This window comes from Cebus imitator, unplaced genomic scaffold, assembly GCF_001604975.1.
Source record: "Cebus imitator isolate Cc_AM_T3 unplaced genomic scaffold, Cebus_imitator-1.0 Scaffold405, whole genome shotgun sequence".
In the NCBI taxonomy this organism is placed as follows: Eukaryota; Metazoa; Chordata; class Mammalia; order Primates; family Cebidae; genus Cebus; species Cebus imitator.
The window spans coordinates 1,060,063-1,082,610 of record NW_016107720.1 but is presented as its reverse complement, the minus strand read 5'-3'; the positions used below and the strand labels follow the sequence as shown (position 1 = coordinate 1,082,610).

At 56.0% G+C, this 22,548-nt stretch overlaps 2 protein-coding genes across 5 annotated transcripts in view; one reads left to right on the top strand and one right to left on the bottom strand.

Moving 5' to 3' along the window:
- B3GAT1 (beta-1,3-glucuronyltransferase 1) overlaps positions 1-7,497 on the top strand; it is a 31,988-nt gene extending 24,491 nt beyond the window's left edge. For all 3 annotated transcript variants that reach the window (XM_017509072.2, XM_017509073.2, XM_037731544.1), the window contains 4 exons: positions 1,975-2,483; positions 3,139-3,435; positions 4,009-4,109; positions 5,270-7,497. In XM_017509072.2, coding sequence (XP_017364561.1) covers positions 1,975-2,483; positions 3,139-3,435; positions 4,009-4,095 — 893 coding nt within the window. In that variant the 3' untranslated portion in view covers positions 4,096-4,109; positions 5,270-7,497. The remainder of the gene's footprint in view (positions 1-1,974; positions 2,484-3,138; positions 3,436-4,008; positions 4,110-5,269) is intronic.
- A 2,172-nt stretch (positions 7,498-9,669) lies between these two features.
- Positions 9,670-22,548, bottom strand: part of GLB1L2 (galactosidase beta 1 like 2) — a 44,287-nt gene continuing 31,408 nt past the window's right edge. Inside the window, exons 8-19 of one of the 2 annotated variants that reach the window (XM_017509070.1) lie at positions 20,728-20,798; positions 17,826-17,910; positions 16,414-16,551; positions 15,447-15,527; positions 14,947-15,053; positions 14,279-14,419; positions 13,933-14,004; positions 13,596-13,677; positions 11,822-11,909; positions 11,393-11,504; positions 10,909-11,025; positions 9,670-10,647 (exon numbers count right to left, since the gene is read on the bottom strand). In XM_017509070.1, coding sequence (XP_017364559.1) covers positions 10,561-10,647; positions 10,909-11,025; positions 11,393-11,504; positions 11,822-11,909; positions 13,596-13,677; positions 13,933-14,004; positions 14,279-14,419; positions 14,947-15,053; positions 15,447-15,527; positions 16,414-16,551; positions 17,826-17,910; positions 20,728-20,798 — 1,181 coding nt within the window. In that variant the 3' untranslated portion in view covers positions 9,670-10,560. The remainder of the gene's footprint in view (positions 10,648-10,908; positions 11,026-11,392; positions 11,505-11,821; positions 11,910-13,595; positions 13,678-13,932; positions 14,005-14,278; positions 14,420-14,946; positions 15,054-15,446; positions 15,528-16,413; positions 16,552-17,825; positions 17,911-20,727; positions 20,799-22,548) is intronic. The other variant, XM_017509071.2, reaches the window with a different exon arrangement.

Genomic DNA, 22,548 nt, shown 5'->3' with positions numbered 1-22,548 from the left:
TGCTACAGCCCACCGCCCATGGCTGGGCACGTGTCGCGTTTCCTCTGGACATCGTCTCCTCCTCCCGACTCTTGTGCCTCTTCTCAGTGCTTCTCAGTTTAGAATCATTGTTATCCTGCAAATACATCACTCTAGAGGGGTTAAAACTACTATATATAAAGCGACATGATATCGTGTCGATTGCGTTCTTGGCGGAGCTCCAGGGCTGGAGACGTCAGGCTGTTTGCTAAGCACAGACGGTGCTGCCTGAGGCTGGGGACTTGGCACTCTGTCTCCCCAGAGCATGCCAAGAGCGAGCAAATGAAAGCTGCAGCTGAGTGAAGTTAGGATCACCAGGAGGCTGTTAGGACCCAGAGTTGCAGACGCCCGGAAGCCGCAGGAGGGGCAGAAGCTCAGGCAGAAGCTGAGTCCTAACACACAGGGACTTTCCCAAGGCACAGGTCCTCCGAGGGCTTGGATGATTTGGATGGCAGAGCGCTAGACATAATGGCTCTAAACCTCCTCCCAAGGCCTCAGTTTCCAAAACATTCCTACCCACAGGATAAATTGAACCTTCTATCCAGGTCAGAACCCTAGAACCCATCCCCGTTTCTTCCACCTTGCTCTTCTCACAATCTGACCCCAGACTTTTCTAAACAGTCCCCTCTGAGCAACTGCGTCTGTGCTGGTGTCCTCCTCCAGCCCCCAGCAATTGCTGTGTGCCTTGTGCCATTTGCCATGAGAACTCCTGAAGAGCCGAGAGCAGGTCTCGTGGGTCCGTCTCAATGGTCTCCACACTAGCATCCCCCTCACCCTGCGTGCTGGCAATGACAGCGGTGGCCTGAGGGAGGCAGCAGAAGAGCCGATGCACAGGGTCCTCCCCTTTTGTGTGACTGGCTTGTTCAGTCTCCACCATGATTGCCTGAAGCCAGAAGGGAGCAGAGTTGGCCACTGCCCTTCCACGAGAGAGGAAACTGTGCCTGGCGGTGCTCTCAGCCCCTGGCATGTGTCGACTCATTAATCCACACAGTAACTTCATAAGGTCGATGCTATTATTAGGTCCATCTTACAGTCACTGAAATTGAGGCACCAGAAGCTAAGCAGCTTGCTCAAAGGCATGGGGTTTGCACTGGCAGAACTGGACTGGGTCTGAGCCCAGGCATCGGGATTTCTAGGTCTGGCCCCTGACCCTTACCACCCAACAGTGAGCCAGGACATTGAGGGCATTGGTGCGTGAGCCCTGCCAAGGGAAAGATGGAATTTGGAGAGAAGGGACACATGGAAAACAAGAATCCCAAAGGCCTCTGATTCCTCCTCTTGCTAGGACTGTTACAGCTGCATAAATCTTGGCAACTATGGGCAAAACCCACAGGAATCAAATGTGGTTAAATAGGAAGTTCTGCACCAAGATTTAGAGGACACATTACATAAGGCCAGGAGGGAAGAGGTCGCACCTGACTGGAGGGCTGGAGAACTCCGGGAGCTGCCTCAGGTTCCTGCAGGCCCACGGTGTGCTCCGGCTGCTGGTGTGGCCCTGGGGCTTTGTGGCCTCCACGCCACAGCGGGCAGTGCCACGTGCACTGCTGGCCCAGCCCTGCACGGTGCAGTGTGGCCAGCTCCTGCCAGATGCCAGATAAGGAGAGCTAGGGAGGGGAGGGTCAAGGTGCTTTGTCATAAGAAATCAGCACATTTAGGAACTGAGCATTCAATCTCGGACTATGGGCAGCTTCACTCAGACAGCTAGAGGGCTGCAAGGTGAGAAGGAAGAGGTCATTTCTATGTCATTCCAGGCATCAGAACTAGGACCCGCACAGGGAGGATTGCAGGGCTGCCGATTTCAACCTTAACGCTAAGAGGTCAGGCGAGGCAGAAGGCCGAGCAGCCCTGCAGGGGAGGAGGACAGGGGTCCCTGGCAGGGTGGGTGACCTCCTGCTCTGAATCTGGGGCCACAGCCAGCGTTCTCCTCCCCACATCGCCTACCTCCCAACTCCGCAGATGAGAGCAGTGACCCCCGACGCGACGCGCCACCCGGCGCAGACCCCAGGGAGTACTGCATGTCTGACCGCGACATCGTGGAGGTGGTGCGCACCGAGTACGTGTACACGCGGCCCCCACCATGGTCTGACACGCTGCCCACCATCCACGTGGTGACGCCCACCTACAGCCGCCCGGTGCAGAAGGCCGAGCTGACGCGCATGGCCAACACGCTGCTGCACGTGCCCAACCTTCACTGGCTGGTGGTGGAGGACGCGCCGCGCAGGACCCCGCTGACCGCGCGCCTGCTGCGTGACACCGGCCTCAACTACACGCACCTGCACGTGGAGACGCCCCGCAACTACAAACTGCGCGGAGACGCCCGCGACCCGCGCATCCCGCGGGGCACCATGCAGCGCAACCTGGCCCTGCGCTGGCTGCGCGAGACCTTCCCGCGCAACTCCAGCCAGCCCGGCGTGGTGTACTTTGCCGACGACGACAACACCTACAGCCTGGAGCTCTTCGAAGAGGTGCGGAGGGCCCAACAGAGAGCAGGGGACGTCCGGCTGCGGGTGGCAGAGGGGCTTTCCCAGGAGGAGTGGCCGGTGTGGAGGCAGGCACAGAGGGAAATCGAGAAGCAGTGCCTGCCGGGCTGGGGTCGGGCGGGCAGCGGAGAACGCGGAAAGGGATGGAACTGCGGGTTAAAGCATCCCCTACAAGTTAGGGGGAAGGCAGGTGGCTCTGGAGCCCCTGAACCGTGTTCCTGGCCCTAGAGGTATCCTCTGAATGGGGGCTGTGAGTGGGTCATTCCGTGACTACCGGAAACCTCTTCGGTGGAACAGTTTGAGCTTGCCTGAGTGTATGGTAGCTGTGTTAGTCTGAGGGAGATGGGGAGTCATTTCAAACTCTAAAGTGGAGAGAGGGAGAAAACAGCAGCAGGGCCATGTTGAGAAGGTCAAGACCAGGCTGTCTGAGAGGCCAGGTCTCCCCCGCAGCTCGGGGCAGGTTCTTCTCAAGTGCCCAACCCATGGGATGGGCCCTGGGGGGCAGGGCTGTACTGGACTCCCCTGGGTGGCCTCGGCTGGCCATGGACACAGAGGCGGCTGATGGATGTCGTCTCCCTTGGGCACAGGCGTCCTCCCTGTCAGCAGTGCCTTGCCCTGACTCTGGACCTCCTGCTTGTAGATGCGCAGCACCAGGAGGGTGTCCGTGTGGCCTGTCGCCTTTGTGGGCGGCCTGCGGTACGAGGCCCCACGGGTGAACGGGGCAGGGAAGGTGGTCGGCTGGAAGACGGTGTTTGACCCCCACCGGCCGTTTGCAATAGACATGGCTGGATTTGCAGTCAACCTGCGGCTCATTCTACAGCGAAGCCAGGCCTACTTCAAGCTGCGAGGCGTGAAGGGAGGCTACCAGGAAAGCAGCCTCCTTCGAGAACTTGTCACCCTCAATGACCTAGAGCCCAAGGCAGCCAACTGCACCAAGGTGAGACCCTCCGCAGAACTGACAGCTGTGACACAGGTGTCTCAAGTACATCCAGACCTTCCCTACAGATCGGGAGAAGGAAACAAGGGCCTCAAAACAGCTGGGCTTCCTTCCTGAAACCTCCTCCCAGGAAGGCAGTTTATCACCTGTGAGGCAGTGACACTGCAGACAGGCAGGGAAAGGGAGAACAGCTGTGCTCCAGGACCTCCCTGCTGAGCACTCATGCACAAACACGCCTGCGCATGCACACATGCACACACACATGCACATGAACATGCATACATATGTACACACACACACGGGAAGTCTTGGGGTTTCTCTTTTCTGTAGCTCTAGACTTCCCATTTCCAGCAGGTAAGCATCACAGGTCCAAACAGCAAAAATGAGGGGGTAGTCTAGAGCCACAGAAAATAACTATAAAACAATTGAGAAAATCTTGATGGAACAATTGAAAAACTCTTGAAGGAAAGGGAGGGGCTGGAGAAATGTGTGCACGGTGTGGGAGGGAGCAGGGTGGCAGCAGAGTGAGGTGAGGGGCCTGGCCCACTGTGTCTTGCATCTCTGGGCACACAGATCCTGGTGTGGCACACACGGACAGAGAAGCCAGTGCTGGTGAATGAGGGCAAGAAGGGCTTCACTGACCCCTCGGTGGAGATCTGAGCCTCAGGATGCAGGTATGGGCACGTCGAGGGGGGCCCACGCACTGGGCAGGGAGGCACCAGGTGGGCCAAATCAGCTCTCTCACACTTTTCCTCTGGGCCTGTCACTGTGGAGGACAGGCAAATGTGGGCAGGAGCGGAAGGTGGCACCACAGTCCCCTTCCCACTGGGCCACCTACAAGTCCCCAGGCATTAACTTTCACCCATGCAGCTGGGTCCTTCTGCCACCAGACTCTTCAGAGGGCGTCACCTTCCAGACACCTCGCTATGATTGTTCTGCTGGCAGTGACGCCTGCACCCCACAAGTCACTGCTGTTCAGACTCTCACTGGCCAGAGTCTATACCCCCAAGTGTGCCTCTTCCCCTGTGGATTCCTTCACCATGTGGCCATGGTGAGGACTCACGGACTCGCCGCTTGACAGCAGCGAGCCCACGGCTGTCATAGCAAGAGGTAGCACAGAGTGACAGCACGGAGCCAGAGCCCACCTCAGCGCCCAGCAACCCCTCTTCGCTGTTTGATCTGACTTCTCTGGGCCTCAGTTTCCTCATCTGTGAAGTAGGTTGCCGAGGGCACCTAGAACAGCACATAAGTCTCATGAGTGTGGCTATTTTGATTCGCATCTTTAAAGCCCTCTCTGGAAGTAGGCCACAGGATCCACCTACACTTCAGAGGCAAAGAAATGATGTTGGGAAAAGCTAAATGGACGTTCCAAGGTGATGCACTGGCTGAGTGAACTGTGCTGAGTGGTTGGCAAAGCCAGGCATTTTCAGAGGCTTTTCTGTGATCTTATCCTGTCTCTTAAAAGCAGCTGGCACTCCTGACTCCCTACTCTAGGTTATGCCAAACAGAGGTGGGGGCTTAGGTGGTGAGACAGACCTTTGACCTCTTGCCCTGGAGCTAGGCAACTTTCTGAACGGTGTTTGCATCCCCCTGCCTGCAGGGCCGCAGGGTGTCACCCAGTCACCTTGGCCAGCACCACTTAGAATGCATCTGTACAGAGCCTCGCTCCTGCCTCCTGCCTCCTGCCCTCACCTTCCCCACCTGCCCCTCAAATAGGCCTCCATAGGACCTGGGGCCCTGGGCTCTGCAGAGGTCCTGGTGGTGCTGCCTGGCCCTTCCCTCCCCGGCCCCACCCTGAGCCGACACCTCACTGCTTCCTCCTCTCCCCTCACAGGAGCCTCCTCCTCAGACCCTGTTCTTGGCCTTCCATCCTCTCCCCATGGCTGATGGTCCCTCCAAGGCCGACTCCTAAGGAATCACCATCACCCTCCTTTCTATTCTGGGGGCTTCTGAGAGAGCCCAGCCTGATGCCAGGACAAAGGACAGAATTTAAGCACAGAAATCCCAGACCTATTGTTCTCTCCATCCAGCGTGACCAGGGCCCAAGAGACCTGAGGGCCAGGGTGGGGTGTCCAGCGCCAGCCAAGCCGCTGCTCCAGCAAGCCTCCCCAGAGCTCCCCGCACTGCCGGGGCTGCAGGAGCAGGGCAGTGGCACCCACACCAGCTCTGCAGTGATGCGGGCGGGAGAGAGATGAGAAGACCCTGCAGTCAAGTGGAGCACGGCTCTCCCTGGCTCCCTGCCCCTGAGCCCAGCACGAACACACAGGGAATTCTGACGACCAGAGAGCAGGCCAGGGGCATCACAAACGCGCTGCTCCTCTCCCCAGCCCCTGCTCTTTCCGAGAGCTGCCCGCAAATCAGACATACCTCTGTGGCTCTCCTCTGGTTCATGTTTACAGAGCATAAGGCTGTCTTTGATCCCAACAGGCACCCAGCCCTGCATGGGGGGAGCCTGGGGCCTAATAGGCACCCCCTGTACCTCAGGCTGTGGCGGGAGCAGAGTCCCCTCCTCTGGCCCCTCTTCCCTCACGCCTTCTCCTCCAGCACTGGCAAGGGGTGGGCTCTAGAGTCAGCACAGGTCACTACCTGACCTGGACTAAGAACCCCACAGCACCTCTGTCCACACACTGCCTCCCTGCCGCCCACCTGGGCTGCTAGGCCCCTCACTTGGACTGGACTGGGGAGGGAAGGCGCCTTTTCCTGCAGCTCTTCAGAGCCACAGACCTCAGGGTGGAGTGAGCCCACGGTGGGCAGTTGGCAAGGCAGTGGGTGGCGGGCAAGGCGGGACCTCCTGCAGCCTGGAAAGAGGAGGCAGGCCAAGGCCATTCCCTAACTGCAGCTCCCTCCTGCCCCTGGTCTGAAGAGGAGGCCTCTGGAGTAGCAGAGGGATGGAGGAAAAGGGGACAGGGGCTGCTGGGACACTGAGCACGAGGAGGCCTGAGCACACTGCTTCGGAAATTACTCCAAACACAAAAAAGGGAAAGAAAATGTCACTTCCCCTAAGTTGGGAGAATGCAAAGCTATCCCGCCTCATGTCCGGCTGCCCACTTTCCACCCTAGAGAAAGAACAATGTGCCTCACGCCCTCCCCAGGCCTCCAGGGCCGCTGGAGAGGGCCTGGGCTCCCCCTGGCCCAGCTGGGCTCTCTTATAGTGGTCTGGCTCATTCTCCTGCAAGTTGGAAGCACAATTTTCCTCCCAAGTGGAGGAAAAGGAAAGGGCCCCAGCCTACCGAAGAGGCATTTATTCTTTAACTAACAGCCTCCCACTCCACTAAGACTGACCAGGACAGGTCTGAGGGCCATTCAGAACCCACGTCTCACTGGGCAGGTGAGTGGGGCTCAGTCCAGAGACCTAACATTCAGAATACAGCATTGGCTGCCTATTTTGAGATGGATTTAACCTCCCACAGTGTTCATGAGACCATCTGATGGAATCAGATCTCTGAGCCACCTTGCGGGACATTTTCCCCACCTCCTACACCCTGGATGCCATTTTGGAAACCAAGCCCTTGGAGGCAAGTGGGGTGGCATGTGAGAGAAGGGGGGAGGTTCACAGGGGGTGAACTTAGGTGTGGGCACTGTCCTGCCTTACTCACGGAAGCCAGCCCTGAGTGCCAAGGTCAGCTTGGCTGGTCTGAGGCCACCTTCTTAGCAAAAAACCCAGGTTTCATTTTCAGGAAATTGATAATGAACAATAAAATGGGGGACTTCTTTTGGCAGATGCTAGGTCAGATGTTTTCACCTAATATCCTCTTTTAGCTGCATGTATATTTATTTATAATTGTAACCCTGGTGGACTGCAGCCTTCATCTTGGTTGGGAATGAGTTTGTTACAAATCAGAAATGGGTCCATGATGACGATTCTTTTCCAAACCCAGTCTGTTCCCTGTTCCCTTGCTGGCAAGCCCCACCACAAAGGAGTGAGGCCAGGGGCTAGGAATTCCAAGAACAGAGGCTGGGGTAAGGGTGGCACCCAGGCAGCTGCATCTGGTCTGTTTTAATTTAACTGTATTTAATTTGCTTTCAAAATTAAAAGTCAAATACAGTTTTTAACAGTCCTAATCCTCTTCAGCCCTGCCTTATTTTATTCTCATTTGTTAATTTAGCTACCCAACAAGTATTTATCAGATGCCTGTTATAAGCAGGCGTAATTCTAGGAGCCGGCACACAGCAACGAAAAAGACGGCTCCCGTCTTCACAGAACTGAGCCACTGATGAGAGGAGAGGGCGATAATGAATGCATGGTATTTCAGATGCAATCTGTTGCATGGAGAGTGACACTGAGTTGGGGAGACGGAGGATAGCAGTGGAGAAGGGTCGGTGCTCTGGAGGGTGGCCAGAAAGGCCTCCCTGATAAGGTGACATCTGAGCAAAGCAGCAAACCCTGACACGAAGCTCCCTGGGTCCAAGGAGAAAGAACTCTCCGCCAGGTGGAACAAAGGCTGCTCAGCCTGCTTGTAGAGCAGCAGAAAGACCATCTGGCTCAGCTGACTGGGCAGGGGCTGCTGGGGCGAACAGCAGTGAGGGATGAGGTGGCATGGGAGCAGGGAGTCCCCAGGCACCAGGTGAAACCAGAAGGCAATGGGGGGTCCAGCACAGAGGACTAACAATCTATCCACCTCTCAGAAGAGCTGCCCTGCTCCTGCGCAGAGGAAAAACAGAGAGGGCAAGGGCAGGTGGAGGCATGCCTCCTGCAGTCATCTAGGCCAAGATGCTGTGGTCTGAATGGGGGCATAGGGGTTGGGCCAGAGAGAAGGGTCAAATTCTAGCTGGGTTTAGGAGGCAGAGTCAGTAGGATCTGCCTCTGGATTGGATGTGGGAGATAAAGAGAGGTGCCCAAAATAGCCTGAGAAACGGAACAGCACTGCCGTTTCCGGATAGGAGGCTGTGTGCAGGAGGGGTAATGTGGGGAACTGGAGCTCTGTGTCAGGTGCCTGTTAGACACATGCAGAAGAAAGTGCAGAAAAGCCTCCTACACACCTGGAGCTCAGGTGCAGGCCAGCATGAGCAGGTGAGAGTGTTGAACCTACTTCCAGGTGTCAGGTAAGACCTTGTACAGTGAATGTGGACAGAGCAAAGAAACAGTCCAAGGAGTGAGCCAGAGACTCCCAGCATTCAGAGGCTGGGGTATGAAAAGGGTCCTCCAAAGAGACTTAGATGAGGCCACACCATGTGGAAGATATGGACAAATCTTTAGTCAACACTGGGGAGTAAGTTCTGCCAAGAGGTACTTTGATAGAGAAGCTGAGGAGTTAACTGGCGGAAGAGAAGGGCAAGAATCAGACGCTGGCACAAGACGACCTCACCTTCAGAAATGGCAGTGTGTCCTGCTCAGGTCTGCGTGGAAGTGTGATCCAACAGGCACTTTACAGGAGGATTTGCAGGAAGATTCCTTTCCATTCCAGTCCATCACTTTCTCATAGAACGCAGCTCACACACAGCTTTGCAGAAGCACAGGCTCAGGTAAAGTGGGGCAGACAACCTGCGCCCAGCTCAGGCCACACCCACGTACCCCTGGTCTCATCCACACCATAGCCCCAGGCTTGCCGTTCCAAGGCAGTTCCAGAAGAACCGGTGAGTTTGGGCAAAACCGGGGACCCTGCCCCATCTTGTTCCCGAACCACTGTCCACAAGCTTCCCTTTAATAAGCTTCATTTAATAAGGCCTTGGCCCAGCTCAGCTGCGGGGCTGCACACCATGAATGTCCCCTGCACCTCCCCCTGGGCAGCCACACTCGGGCAGCAAGCCTGCTGGCCTCAGTGAGCTCCACCGCCCACCATTCCCCAGACCACCTTCACGGGGCTCAGAGCTCTCACTGTGCCAGGGATGTGTGTGCTACTTGACTTTTTGACTGTTATTGGAGATTATTTGCTTTTGGCCGTAAATGCCAGATGTAGTTTGTGAAGCAAAACTCAGCCCCACAGTTAACTCATATATAGCGCCCCTGGCTGCCTGGCAGATTCTGACCCTTGCCCACCAGCATGAGAATGAATTTGCATTTGACCTGTCCTCTCCAGGACACTTCCAATCCAGCAACATTTGAAGGGGCGGTGGGGTCGGCAGGAGAGTATGGGCCCAGGGTCAGGGCCCACCCACCCCACAGATGGTCCAAGTCTGGGCCCCTGGGCAGCAGTGGGGCCCAGGGGGAACCTGACCGAGAAAACAAAACTCATCTTCCAGACAGCCTTCCCCTCTGGCAAGAGTGGCACACGTGACCACTGTCACCAGACGGGGTGTGATTCAACACTACCACTTTACTGCAACTCAGGACAGCGAGCCCACACCAGCTGTTGGGCTGAGCCCCAGAACAAGGCTCAGATGCGGATGTGGACACACTTGGGAGGGCTGCTCAGGCGTGGGGTTGCGGGGCAGGGGCCACAGACCTGGGCCTTCTGTCCCTCCTCCCTGGACGTGCAGATATGGGCCATGGCTTCTGCCAGGACCCAGACATCCTCCTCAATGAGCAGCAGAGACACTCATTAACACAGGAAGACGCAGGGCTGAGGATTAGTTTCTCCAGCCCAGCCTGTCACCGTGGGAAGCAGCGAGTGGGAAGGGAAAAGGGAAGTCACATGTTTCTCACACAGAGTTCCTTCCAGAATCCCAAAGAAGGCTCAGAAGGTTGTGAAGGAAGAACAAAGTCAGCTCAGGTGAGACACCCCCTCCCCACCCTCTCCACTGGTGACATGCCCACGGTTTTGGGGATAAAAGGAACCGTGTGGGATGTGGCCAAGCCTCCCACGAACCAGCAAAGAGCACGCCTGAATCCAGCAGACACTCGAGGGCTGTGATCTCCAGGCAGGGGCATGTTTCAGCACCTTTTCTGAGGCCAAAGGCTTGGCGATCTGATCAGCCGCTCCCACCCCAGAGACAGGCTGGCAGCCTTGGCAGAAGAGCAGGGCTGTAGGAAACGCATCATCAACACGGCCAGGCCCAGAGCCACCCCACCTTTCCCTGCAGACTCAGGGTTCTGAGCGGAGGCAGGGCAGACTGTAGCGCCCAGTCCCTGAGATTGCTACTGAAGGAGATGCTTTTGCAGGGGAGGGGTGAGGCAGGAGCCACAGGCTTCAAGTCAGGAGGAGGTGGCAGCCTCCCACAGGTGCCAGCAGGAGGGGGCGCAGCTCCTCACTTAACATACTGGTTCCTGCCCAGGTGGGGGGTTTCCGTGAACTGTAACGCAGGGCCTGCCATCATCTCCTCAAAAACGATGACCTGCAGAGAGAGGGCCCTGATGGGAGGGCAACTGAAGTCTGTCCTGGAGCCAAGGAAGGTGCTGGGAGGCAGCCGGGTCAGAAGGAAAGGGTTTGGGAACCAGGCTGGAAGGGACAGGGACCAAACAACTCATCTGCAGCGAGGAGGAGGGAGGAAGAACCCGGCTGACACCTCTGCATCCCCGCCACCCTGACCAAAGGCTCCCTGGAGGGCAGCTGGGCAGGGCATCTTAGGGAACGGGAAGGGGCTGGAAGCTCCCACCTGGTTGATTCCGCTGCTCAACCAGGGACCTGGGAGGTACAGCGTCTTCTGGGGTCCAATGTTCCAGTAACGTCCAAGGTTCTGGCCATTGATGAATACAACCCCCTTCTCCCAGCCCTTGAGACAGAGGGAAGGGTGTTTGTCTATCACGAGAGCCACAGCAAAAGTGAAGGCAGACACACACCATGCGTGCCTCTCTCGGGTCCAAGAGACCAAAGCGAGCCAGTATCCAGACAGCCATGAGGGTGAGCAGGTGGGATGCTCTATTTCTGTCCCCCAGTGCCACGCCTCCCAGGCATGGCCCCCAAGCTCAGACTTCTGCTGTGAGCCTACACCCCAGGCCCAGGAAGGCCCCAGCACCCTCTCAGACCCTCTGGGCACAGAAGCCAGCAAGGGCTCAGGCCAAGCTCATGTGGCTTTGGCTCAGAGACCTCTGAGGTGAGAGGGAGGTGGGAGAATCCAGCAGAGAAAGAAGGCTACCAACCTCCAGCTTCAGAAACGTGTCACAAGGAGTGGAGCTGACGGACAAGCTACTCAAGAAGAAAGCAGGGAAGGTGGGTGTTTCTGGGAGGGAACTCCATTTGTCCGGGCCGAACCTAAGGACAGAATGAGAGGCAGGAGAAGGAGGAGGCCCTTCCTCAGATCTGGACCCAGTCCTGCAGCTAATTCCCCATCCAAGGCCGCCCACCTCTTAACCAGGACACAGAACGACAGCAGGGTAAGATGCTGAGAATTCCTAGTCTGCAAATGAGGCTTCCAGTGTGGATGCTGCCCCTCACCTTGAGCCAGCTGATCTGGGCCCTAGGTGCATTCACACCTCAGTAAGGCCCAGGCCACAGTGCCCTAGGGACCCCTGGGCACTGCACAGCGCTGTACCTATGAGAGCACGTGCTGGCGCTGGGCAGGGACCCACCTCTGAAAGAAGCTCTTCTTCATATCCAGGCTGTAGATTCTGAATTTTTTCAGGGGTGAATCATTCAGATAGAGATTTCCAATTAAGCCTGTGGGAGGAAGGCAGGACACGTGGGTGGTCCAAAGGCAGGGGCCGAGTCAGCCGGGTCATGGCCATGAGGAGAGGCCCTGGGAAGCTGGGGTGAGGAGTGCTCAAGTGTACGCTCCCGGGGGAGCTGTCCACTTGCAAGCAAGGTTCCCTAGCAACTTTATTGGGGACGGGAAGGAGGAAGACCCTGGTTTTGCCATGGGAGGGATATAGAGCTGAGGTGTTACAGCGCGGGAACAGCCTCTGGCCTCTCTCTGAAGGAACCCGAGGAGGTTCCGGCCTAGCTGCAGGGCCAGTTTCAATGGGGCCCAGGCTACACAGCCCGAGTAACTCAGGCAGAAGTCGTCTGCCACCCAGGATGAAAGCTGTGCTTTAGAAGTATCTGGTCTGTGATCAGATGCCACCCTCCCTCAGGCATCCAGCAGGGAGAAGCTGTGCCCCCTTGAGGAGCCACTCCTCAGTCTCCGGGGCCTGGCCAGCGCTGCCAGTCTCAGATCTCAGAGCTGCTGAGTGGCCAGCGTGGGAGTTTGGAGGCTTGGGACTGTGGAGAGGCCTCCTGGGGCCTACAGACTCTGCGGCGGCAGGTGCAGGTGTAGGTAGGCACACACATTTCTCAAGGGAGGTCTGTGACTTATAAACATTGAACTGTGATTCAGAAGACAGGCCTCTACAATGGGGGCCCAGGGGACCCTCATCAAGGGGTCAGGGAGGCAAAGACAGGAACAACGGTTAGGCTGGTGCTCCTTCCAACTCCCAGGGGAACAACGGAAGTGGGGACTGGCCCAGGGAGGGAGCTGCTGAGGGAAAAGGAGTGTGGGTCTGGATGGTCCTGGCTGCTGCTCTGAGGCCTGTCTGGAGGGGCCCTCATCCCCAGGACCCAGGCCCCAGTGTCTGGGCCATGTCGCTTTCCTGGCAAGCCACCAGACGGCTCTCGGATGAAATGTAGACCAAGAAGAGCTCTTCCAGTTTCCTGCACTATACACGCAGACACCTCGAGAGAACAGGGAGGTCACCAGTGCTGCTCACCACAATCACATTCATTTTTTTATAACTTACCTGAAACCACCCACATTCAGCTAGAGTTTTTTTAAAGGAAGGGCTAAATTAAAGCATGAAAGATATAGTAGGCCAGGAAACGTAAAGCAAATGGGCAGCCTGTTCCCAGAGGGGCGGCGCTTTGTTTGCTGTATGACCTGCATCCTCCTCCCCCAGCACCTGAGGTGAGCTATGGATTTCCCAAGATGGATCAAGAAATCAGTGTGGAGGCCCAAGAAGGCAGGGGTCTTGTGCCTTTCCTTGGATTCCTGGAAATCCCATTCATTGCTCCTCACCGCCATCGCCCAAGCAGACATCCTTGTGGAAACGGACTGCAGCCCAGGGGAGACAAGAGGCCAGCTCAGTGTTCACCGAGTTTATCACGAGCACATGGACGACAAACATGTGCAGTGCTCACGGGGCTGTCATCTTCCAGACAGCCTTCCAGAGAGCCCCAGCGGCTTCTCCTCTTCCAGACAGCCCCAGCAGGGCTTCAGTGGCCCACTCAGAACTGGCCTCATATATGGGACAACCCAGCCTCCACCTCTCTGCAAGGGGCCCCCACGGCCTGGTGGCATGCTAGCGTGGAGAAGCAATAGCCGCCTACGTGCCCTGCACATCTGCTCTTCTTTGAACATGTGCTGGGACCCACCTTTGCGCTGGTCATCAATATTCTCCCCGTAGTTGACTCGCCCGCGATTCTCCACCAAGATCCTCAGCACGGTGTAACCCTGCCGGGGACAGGGGGCCAGCAATGACCTCCAGAAGGCAACAACCGCCCCTCAGAATTTGCCTGTGAGCCCCAGTTCTTCCATACACTCCGGGGATAGGAGTGCACATCCCAGCTGGGCAGAAAGCCACGCTCGCCCTCTCCACCTGCAGCTTGTGCGTAAGGAGCCACGGGCCTCCAGGTCTTCCTCAGTGACTCCCCCCAGGCTTCCTCGAAGCAGCAGGGGCTAGCCATCACCCAGCTCCCAAAGACAACAAACCTGGATCAGGGGGACAGCGATCTTGGTTGTCTTGTAGTCCAAGAATCCTATGGATACTGTGTTCACAAACACCTGTCAAAGGGAACAGATGGGAGCATCCATGGCCAACAGGAGGAGGGTAAGCGGGGTCTCCACTAGGCCAAGAAGGGCAGCACTGTGTGCCTGTGGGCAGACAAGGGGCCAGCGGGCAGAGCGGAAATGAATGCCCCTGTGAAGGGTCGCAGAGCTGACTCGGATGGGCCATTTTTACACACTGGCAACAGCTGATTCTGACGGGAGGGCATGAGATGCGTCCTGCAGGGCTGCTCACTAGAAGGTCACAAGAATTTAGAAGAGAAGCTCCTACCTGTCCCCGATCACGCACGCGGCCACTGAGGATGCCGGACGAAGCGATGTTGGTCTCATAGAGAATGTACCCAAAGGACTGTCCGTTTCCCCCGTTGATGGGCAGGTTCTCCATATTGATGGGCGTTTCAGCTTTGATTGGCTGCATACAGCAGAGACAGAGGAGCAGGCAGGTTGAGGAGAAGTGGGGTCACAGACAGACTCTGCCTGGGAGCTGGCACATGGGGTGGAAACAGGGGTTTGGCCGGAGCTTCCTATTTTGACTTCTAATTGCACTGAACCTGCAACTCTCCAGGGTGACGGGGAAGAGGGTGGGACAAAGGGGTGTGCACCAGCAGAGTGCACCTGCAGGCGGGGGACACTCATCACAGCCCCCCTCCGTCTGCTGGAGGAGGCACCCGCTTCTCGGGGAGGGGGCGGCCTGTTCCTCTTCCCCTCACTCTCCTTTCTGAGGCTGGAGGAAGGAAAGGCCCATGGGCCACCCACTGTCCCTCAAGGGCCTTTCTTTCTCCCCATACCACACTCCAGCATGAGTTTGTCCTTTTCACTCTGAGCTCCAAGGCTGGAGAGCGGACCTCAGAGCCATCAGGCGCTGGCCTTTCTCTCCCACACCCCCTTTCTGCAGGGGTTCTGGGCCGTGCTGCCCCCACAACTGCCCCCAGCACTCACCTCCCCCATGTACTTGAGGGCGTCCCACAGGGACAGGTACAAGACTGGCGTTATGGGCTCATATGACATCTTGGGAATAAGGTCAGGTGGGGGAGGCAGAGGGGTGCCTGCAACACACAGATAACAGGGTGAACCCCAAGGAACCCAAATGTCACCACCTGCTCATCCTCCCCACCCAGCTGCCATCCACAGGCCCAACGTGCTACTGCATCCCAGCACCAAGAGGAACAACAGGCCAGGGGAGGAAGGCCAGGCCTGGGGGCAGGCTGGGGGCATTCTCCCATCCTCCATAGGAGATAAGGAGCCTTAACATCTGTAACAGGTGAGCTGGCAAGATGAAGACTATGATGGAGGCCTCCTCACACACCTCCCTGTCCTCGTCCAGGACATTCGTCCACTCAGATGAACTAGGGTGGAGGTGGGACAGTAAGGAACTCTTTAGGGGTCTGAGAGCAGAAGCAGGGCCCTGAGTTGCACTTGAGTCTGCTGCTGCTGCGTACCTGAGATGGAGCCAAAGAAGTCTCGAAGCTTCATGTACTTGGCCGTGTAATCTCCAGCTTCTGTCAGCACAGCGTCATAGTCTGCAAGACACCGGGCCCCGTCATGGTCATTCCTGTCCCCAGCACGGCACATGTGGCAGCATGAAGAACAGGGAAAAGCTCAGGAGGGTAGTAGGTCTTGATCTCAGCCGTTGGGGACGCAAGAAACTTCTGAGCCATTCAGACAAAATACTGTAGACATGAAAGACCATGCATCTACAACAAGTGTCCATGAGGCCGGGTGCGGTGGCTCACACCTGTAATCTCAGCACTTTGGGAGGCCAAGGCAGGAGGATCACTTGAGATCAGCCTCGGCTACACAGCAAGACCCCATCTCTAGACAAAATTTTAAAAATTAGTCAGGGGTTGGGTGCATACTTGTGGTCCCAGCCACTCAGGAGGCTGAAGCAGGAAAATTGCTTGAGCCCAGGTGTTGGAGGCTGCAGTGAGCTATGATCACACTACTGCACTCCAGCCTGGGTGACAGTGTGAGACTCTCACAAATTCAAAAAACAAACTGTCCATGATCACAGCATGGCCCTAAATTTCTAGCTGCAGGTATAATTTCTACTTTCTGAGACTCTCAAAGCGGGCAGGATCACACCTCCTCAAGGGCCTGGGCAGGGAGGGCCTCCCTGACACTATCCCTCCCTGCCACCCTAAGGGGTCCTCTTTCCACTTCCTTTGGCCAGCCTCTGCCAAAGAGGCCTCTCCGCAGAGTGGCCTGCTGACAGGCACACCACTGGCTTGAGGCTGCCCTCCTCTGGAAGTGTGACACAATCGTCCAGGCAAAGCCCCAACCTTCTCCAGGTACTCTACTGCCAGACACTGAAGGTGCCAGAAGTTGACCCTGAGGGCCTCTCCACAGCAAGCTCCCGCCATGCCCATGCAGGGCAGACCAGGGAAGGCAGTGTTGATGAATACTTGCCGTAGCTGGTGACATCCGACTTGTAGTCATGGAAGTGCATGGCTCCATTCATGAAGCCAAAGTTGGTGCCTCCATGGAACATGTAGAGGTTGATGGAGGAGCCGGCGTCCACAATGGCAGACACTGTTTTTAAAACCTCTGCCAGAAGAGGGAGAAAGGGGATGTGCAGAGTGACTTAAAGTCCTAGATGAGCCAGGGTCCCTTCACTGCTCTCCTCTTTCCCAGTCCCACCTCAAGGCCAGCCTTGTCACTCTGTCCTTCTAGCTCTCACTAAAACCCCCATCACAGAAGATTAGGGGTGGAGGAAGTGTGGGCCAGAATCATGGCCCCAGAGCTCTAGCCTCCGGTTGTTTGTAAATCCTGGTCAAGTGTCTGAGTTCCATGTGGACCACCTGCAGCCCAGGCCGGCCACAGCCTTCCAGCCAGCACGATCTCACCAAGTGAATCTGCCTGACCAAGTGTCTCAAATGCACAAAGATGGGATACATCCCTAGAGAGAAAACTCCAATACCTCCCCTCTTCTACCTTTGTTAGGAAGTGAACCATGACATGACAAGATCATAGCAAAGGAGAAAACGAATGGTTGATAAACATATATTTTATTAATATGAATCAAAGAAATGCAGACTAAAAATGATGTGCTGAGTAGACAAATATTAAAAGTTATTTTAACACTCAGTGTCGCTGAATCTGTGGGAAATGGGTGCGCTCATTCAGCGGCAGCGGTTGAAGCAGCCACCGTCTTTCTGGGGGCTAAGGGGTGACCATGCGCATCAACATGGCACTGAGGCGCGGCCGTGCACTCATCACAGGGAAAGCCAGGTGCGCAGAGCGCAGGCTCCGGGACGCTCACCCAGATGGCAGCTTCACGGAACCACTGGGAACAACCAGAGCAACCGGGTCTCAAAGCGTGGGTTAGAATGGGGTTCCTCATGCTTTAAAACAGTGATGTCAATCTGTATTTGGTCGTATAGAAAGCTGCACGTATGTGCATTAACTAGCACAAGCAGGTGACGCCATGGAGCGTGAGTGCATGTGTCTTCTGTGTGCGTGCAGAGTCGTCGGTAGAGATACATAAATAACTGCCTGCATTGGATACATCTAAATGTTTTCTCTGGGCTGCGGGATTTTTATTTCTTCTCTATCCTTTTTTCTGTATTTTCCAGATGTTTCCAATAAGCATGCCTTACTCTTCTAATTACAAAAACATGAACAAGCAATGTTAAAAGCCTTCCTATTCAGCAAAGTGTCCAGACAAATGACTCAGGAATATCCAGTCAATTTCTGCACACAGATAATCCCAGCAGTCTTGCGCCCCCTACGGCTGACTTACATCAGTTAGCAGGTGACTGAAACTCATCCTCACTTCTTAAGCAGCACACATGCTGGATGTAGTAACTGCAAGCACTCACCAGAGGAATCCAAGATATTGTGAGGGCCTCCCCACGAGTCAAACCACCCCGTCCAGTACTCCATCACCATCTTGGGCTGAGTCCCCTGGACACCACAAAATGAGAGTTAGACATACAGGCTGGCCAGACAAAAAAGAGGGAAGCACTTTGTGGAGGGGAGCCCCAGGATCTCTGCCGTCTCCACTCTCCCCTGGCTGCATATCCACTGCCTACAGGCCTTTGGAGGTGGGACAGAGGAGAGGGCCAAATTCACCTGCACACCACCAGCTCTCCTGTCACATGTGGACTCCACACCTGCAGGTATACAGCCAAAAAAGCTCCCAAAGTCAATATGGCAAACCCTGATGGTTTTCATGCTGCATATATGCTAGCAAGAAGACACCGGTTTGCTTTCTGGATCAAGCCAAGCTTTGCCTGTCCTCTTCCAGGGAAGGGGGATGTTCTACCCAGGGCAACGCCATACCTGAGAGGGATATGTGGACGCGGACCCCCAGGGCACTCCCTTCATTAGCAGAATAATCAGATGCTGTAGAGTGGGCCCTCTTCAAGGTCCAGCTCAGTTTAAACAGCAGTTTGCAGCATTTTCTGACCAGAAAAGCAGGGTCTTACAGCGCAGCTATTCACGGTGCAGGTTCTGCAGCCACAGTTTGGATTTATACCCAGGCTAGGTCACTCAACAAATCTTAAATCTTCTTCCTGCATACTGACTTTGGCATAGGACTGCCCCAAGGAGGCCAGGATCATTCCTGGGACCATGCTCCACTCTGCCTTGTTTTCAGAAACTCAGAGCACCTGGGGGAGGTGTAAAGACTAACACGCTAGTATTTCGGGCCCTGTGCAAGACAGCCTTCCTCACTCACTCAGTGACAGTTTGTCAAGTATTCTCTAGATCAGTGATGGCCTTAAGTTCAGAGGGCAACTGCATACACAGGGGACGGGACAAACCTACGGTCCATTGAGTAGAAGGTACCAGCCATACCCAGCTTATAGCCAAAGTAGTTACAAGAATTTTTTTAGCAGGACTGGCAGCTTGGTTTTCTTTACAAGCCACCTACCTCCCAAGAAGGAGACACGCTGTACCACGTTTAAGTCACTAAAATGGGAGAAGCGGATTCGAAGTCCTGCAAGTCAGAAATCTCCCATGCCAGAGGCGAGCTGGTTGGCGTGGGGGATTCAGGGCTGAGGAGGTGGGTGTCCTGCATGGGCCAGGCCACTGCACTGCACAACCGGCTAAGAGCTGGAGCCCTGCAGTGAGGCTGCAGTTCCCAAGCCGCTCCTCACAGGGTGCCTTATGCACTCTATGGCTGTCTCCTTCACTAGCTTATATGACTAAGGAGAATTAAATGGGAGAGCGCACACGATGCCCTTAGCACACTGTGCCTGGCAGGTAGGAAGTGCTCAAGAAACACTTGCATAGTTGTGCCATCGTGAGTCGTGGACGCAGAGGACAAGTGAGGTGCTACTGGACACCGCCTCTTGGAGCACATGTGGGGCCTGCACTGTGCATTCAGAGAGCCATTGATTTAGAAAAGGAGGTGTCCAAGTCCCCTTCCTTCAGGAGAGCAGACATCTTTGGACTGTGCACAGAAAGCACTTCGGCAGGGCCATTTTGTTAGCAGGACAGCCAGCCTGGGAAGGCTGGGGCATGGCTACCTCTCTAAGCATGACCTTGCAGGCTAAACATAAGGCATTCTGCTGTATCAGCTGCTGTGCTGGGTGCTTTCCAAATATTACCTCATGTAATCTTCAAACAACCCTGTGACTTGACACCATAAAGTGATGGACAATCATCATTCCCACTTAGAAGAAAGAGATGCACAGAGAGGTTAAGTAATTTGCCCAAGGTCACACAGCACAGGGTGGGAGACCCAGTCATCTTAGTCACAAGTGTGAGAGGCCACCCTACCCACTGCACACACGGGCAGGCACTCAGGAAATGCCAAGGAAGGAAGGCCAGGACCCTGCTGGATCTTGCCTGAGCCGCCGCACAGGAGCCCACCTGGGAGTGGGGCCAGCCCTCCCATTTCCTCCTGGGAGCTTCCCGCCCACTCTGGCATCTGCACTCCAGGAGGAGCACAGCAAACACACGTGCAGCCCCACACAGAGGTGGTGACTCCACGCAGACATGCCTGAGGACGCAGCCCTGCTCTGAAAGACCATCAGCTGGAATGGAAAGCAGCCCAGCATCTCCGCAGGCATCCATGCCTGTCCATCCAAGCACAGCTCCACTCCAGGCCCAGGACCAGTGTGACCATGTGGCAGGGGGACAGTCCGGGGTGTTCCCACCACTCAGTGAGCCAGGGGACAGCCAGGGCCTCTCAGCTCTGCAGAGAGCTGCAGCTTGGCCCCAGTCCATCCATCTCCTTCTGAGGGGCACATGAGCTCAAGAGAGGTCAGAATGGGAGTGCGGCGTAGATGCTCATTGGTCTGATGGATGTTGAGGGACATCTGGAAACTCCTCCCTCTCTCTGGACCTAGAATGGACCATGCTTTCTGACTTGCTGATGACACTAATCTTTCTAGGACTGCAGGGGCCTCACAGGTTAAGGTTAGATGGCTTATGTAGTATAGGACAGGGGAATTCTTCCCCCCTCAATCCCTGGGAGCAAGTCTAGAGCTAGCTGAGGCGACAAAAGTAGAGTCCTCTAGGAATGCACCAAAAGGGCCCCTCTCTCAGGGCAGTGGGTGCCGTCTGCACTGTGTCAGCCTACACAGCAGCCCTCGGAGCTGTTTGTGGGCAGCGGGGCTCGCCGGCACACAGAGGCATGGGCGGGCGGCCGAGAGGCCAACAGCCCTAAGTCCAGCTCCCCGCACTGGGGAAGCTGAGCACACTGGCCGGCATTCAAAACGCCTGCAGGCCGCTGAGCAGGGCAGGTGGCAGTTTCCCTAGGGCTGGACTCACCTGGACGTTGAAGAGAAAGGTAGTCAGTAACTGCAGCTCATGTGTTGACTGCAAGTTGATGGTGGCCAGCACTGTTAAGGGGAAGAAGAGAGAGAGAGACAAAGCATTGCCCCAGAGCCAGGGACCTTCTAAGTGATCCCAGACCCTTCTCAATCCACAAGCACCATAAAGTAACCGGCCTTGACACTGTTTCCCACCTCCAATTAGAAGGCAACCACAGCCAGGCACAGGGGCTCACACCTGTAATCCTAGCACTTTGGGAGGCTGAGGCAGGAAGATCACTTGAGGCCAGGAGATCGAGACCAGCCTGGCCAGTATGGCGAAACCCCATCTCTACTAAAAAACATGAAAAAATTAGCCAGGCTTGGTGGTGCATGCCTGTAATCTCAGCTACTCAGGAGGCTGAGGTGGGAGGATCGACCCTGTAACACGTTCCTTTTAAAATTTAAAATGCCATTTTCAGTGGCTTTCCATCAGTGAAACACATGCTCAAGAAATGTTCACTCTGTTGGGCTGACAGCCAGGGATCCCCGCACCCACCCCAGCAGCACAGCCTGACCCTGGGGCCCCTCACCTGCCTGACGTCTGCCTAACAGTCAGTTCACGCCCATGACTGCAGCCTGGGCTTCTACAGGCCTAAATACACACGAGAGAAGCTGAGCTGGCCTGGCAAGCCCAGCCACCTTGACTCTCTGCTGCAGGACACAAACCTCTGATCGCCAGTGAAGAAATGCAAGCAACAGCTGAGGCTCTGTGGAGGTGCGATAACTTGCCTCCAGGTCACAATAATTTGACTCAAGGTAGTTGCAGAGCAAGGCTGAACACTGGGACCCCGTGACGCCAACCTGTGGCCCTGCCTGGTCACTGCCCTCCAGCAACCCACTGGGTAAGACCCTGCACCCAGACTCCCCTCCGCTCAAACCAGAAGCCCTTTGAAGACAGGAAGCCACTCTGAAACTGAGCAGACTGAAGCCTCAAAGTCCACAGCATGCACATGGCTAAGTGAATGCACGCATCTCCGTCCTTCCTTCCTGACACCTCTCACAAATACAAGAGCGGGGGACACGTAGACGGGCCACCAGGAACAGGAACAAGAGGAGCCATCGGGAAGTCCGGGGACACAGAGGACACAGTGACAGTAAATGGTTTAGGAGTGCAGAAGAGGTGACAGTTAGCCCCAGCTCCGGTCCAAGGCTTCACCACACTCCCAGCACCAGGCCCAGAGCACCACGAGGTGGCACCCCATCCCCAGCCTCAATGCTTGTTCTCACCCGCTCCCATCCCCTCTGGAGGGGCCGTCCTGCCTGAGAAAGCTGGGCCCCAGTGTCTGCGGGAGTGGGCATGTGCCGGGAGGTAGAAGGGAGAGCGGAAGGGGACGCAGGCAGTCTCCATAGTACCTTCCTGCCCGCCCCTGGCCTGGCCCAGAACAGTGGCAGCACGACTCCAGGGCTTCTCTGTAAACACTTAACAGTGCTAGACTTACCCTAAACCCTGACAAGTGAGTGTCTTTTCTTGAAAAAGCCACCATGGCCCAATCACCCCATGGGGAAGAACTGTCAACAGTCTCTCCCACACCCAGTGCTCCCGAGTGGCAGCCCAGAGCCTGTTTTCTAAGCTGATGGGTAAGGACCGATCCAGAGAATCCCCTTGTGCAGGAGACAGTGGAACAGGCAGCAGGAAAACAGGCAAGCAGCGCCTGGGAAACAACACGTGCCCGGGACAGGAACACAGGGAGCGCAGGGGACAGGAACACGGGCGGCGCCGGGGACAGGAACACAGGGAGCACAGGGGACAGGAACACGGGGAGCACAGGAGACAGGA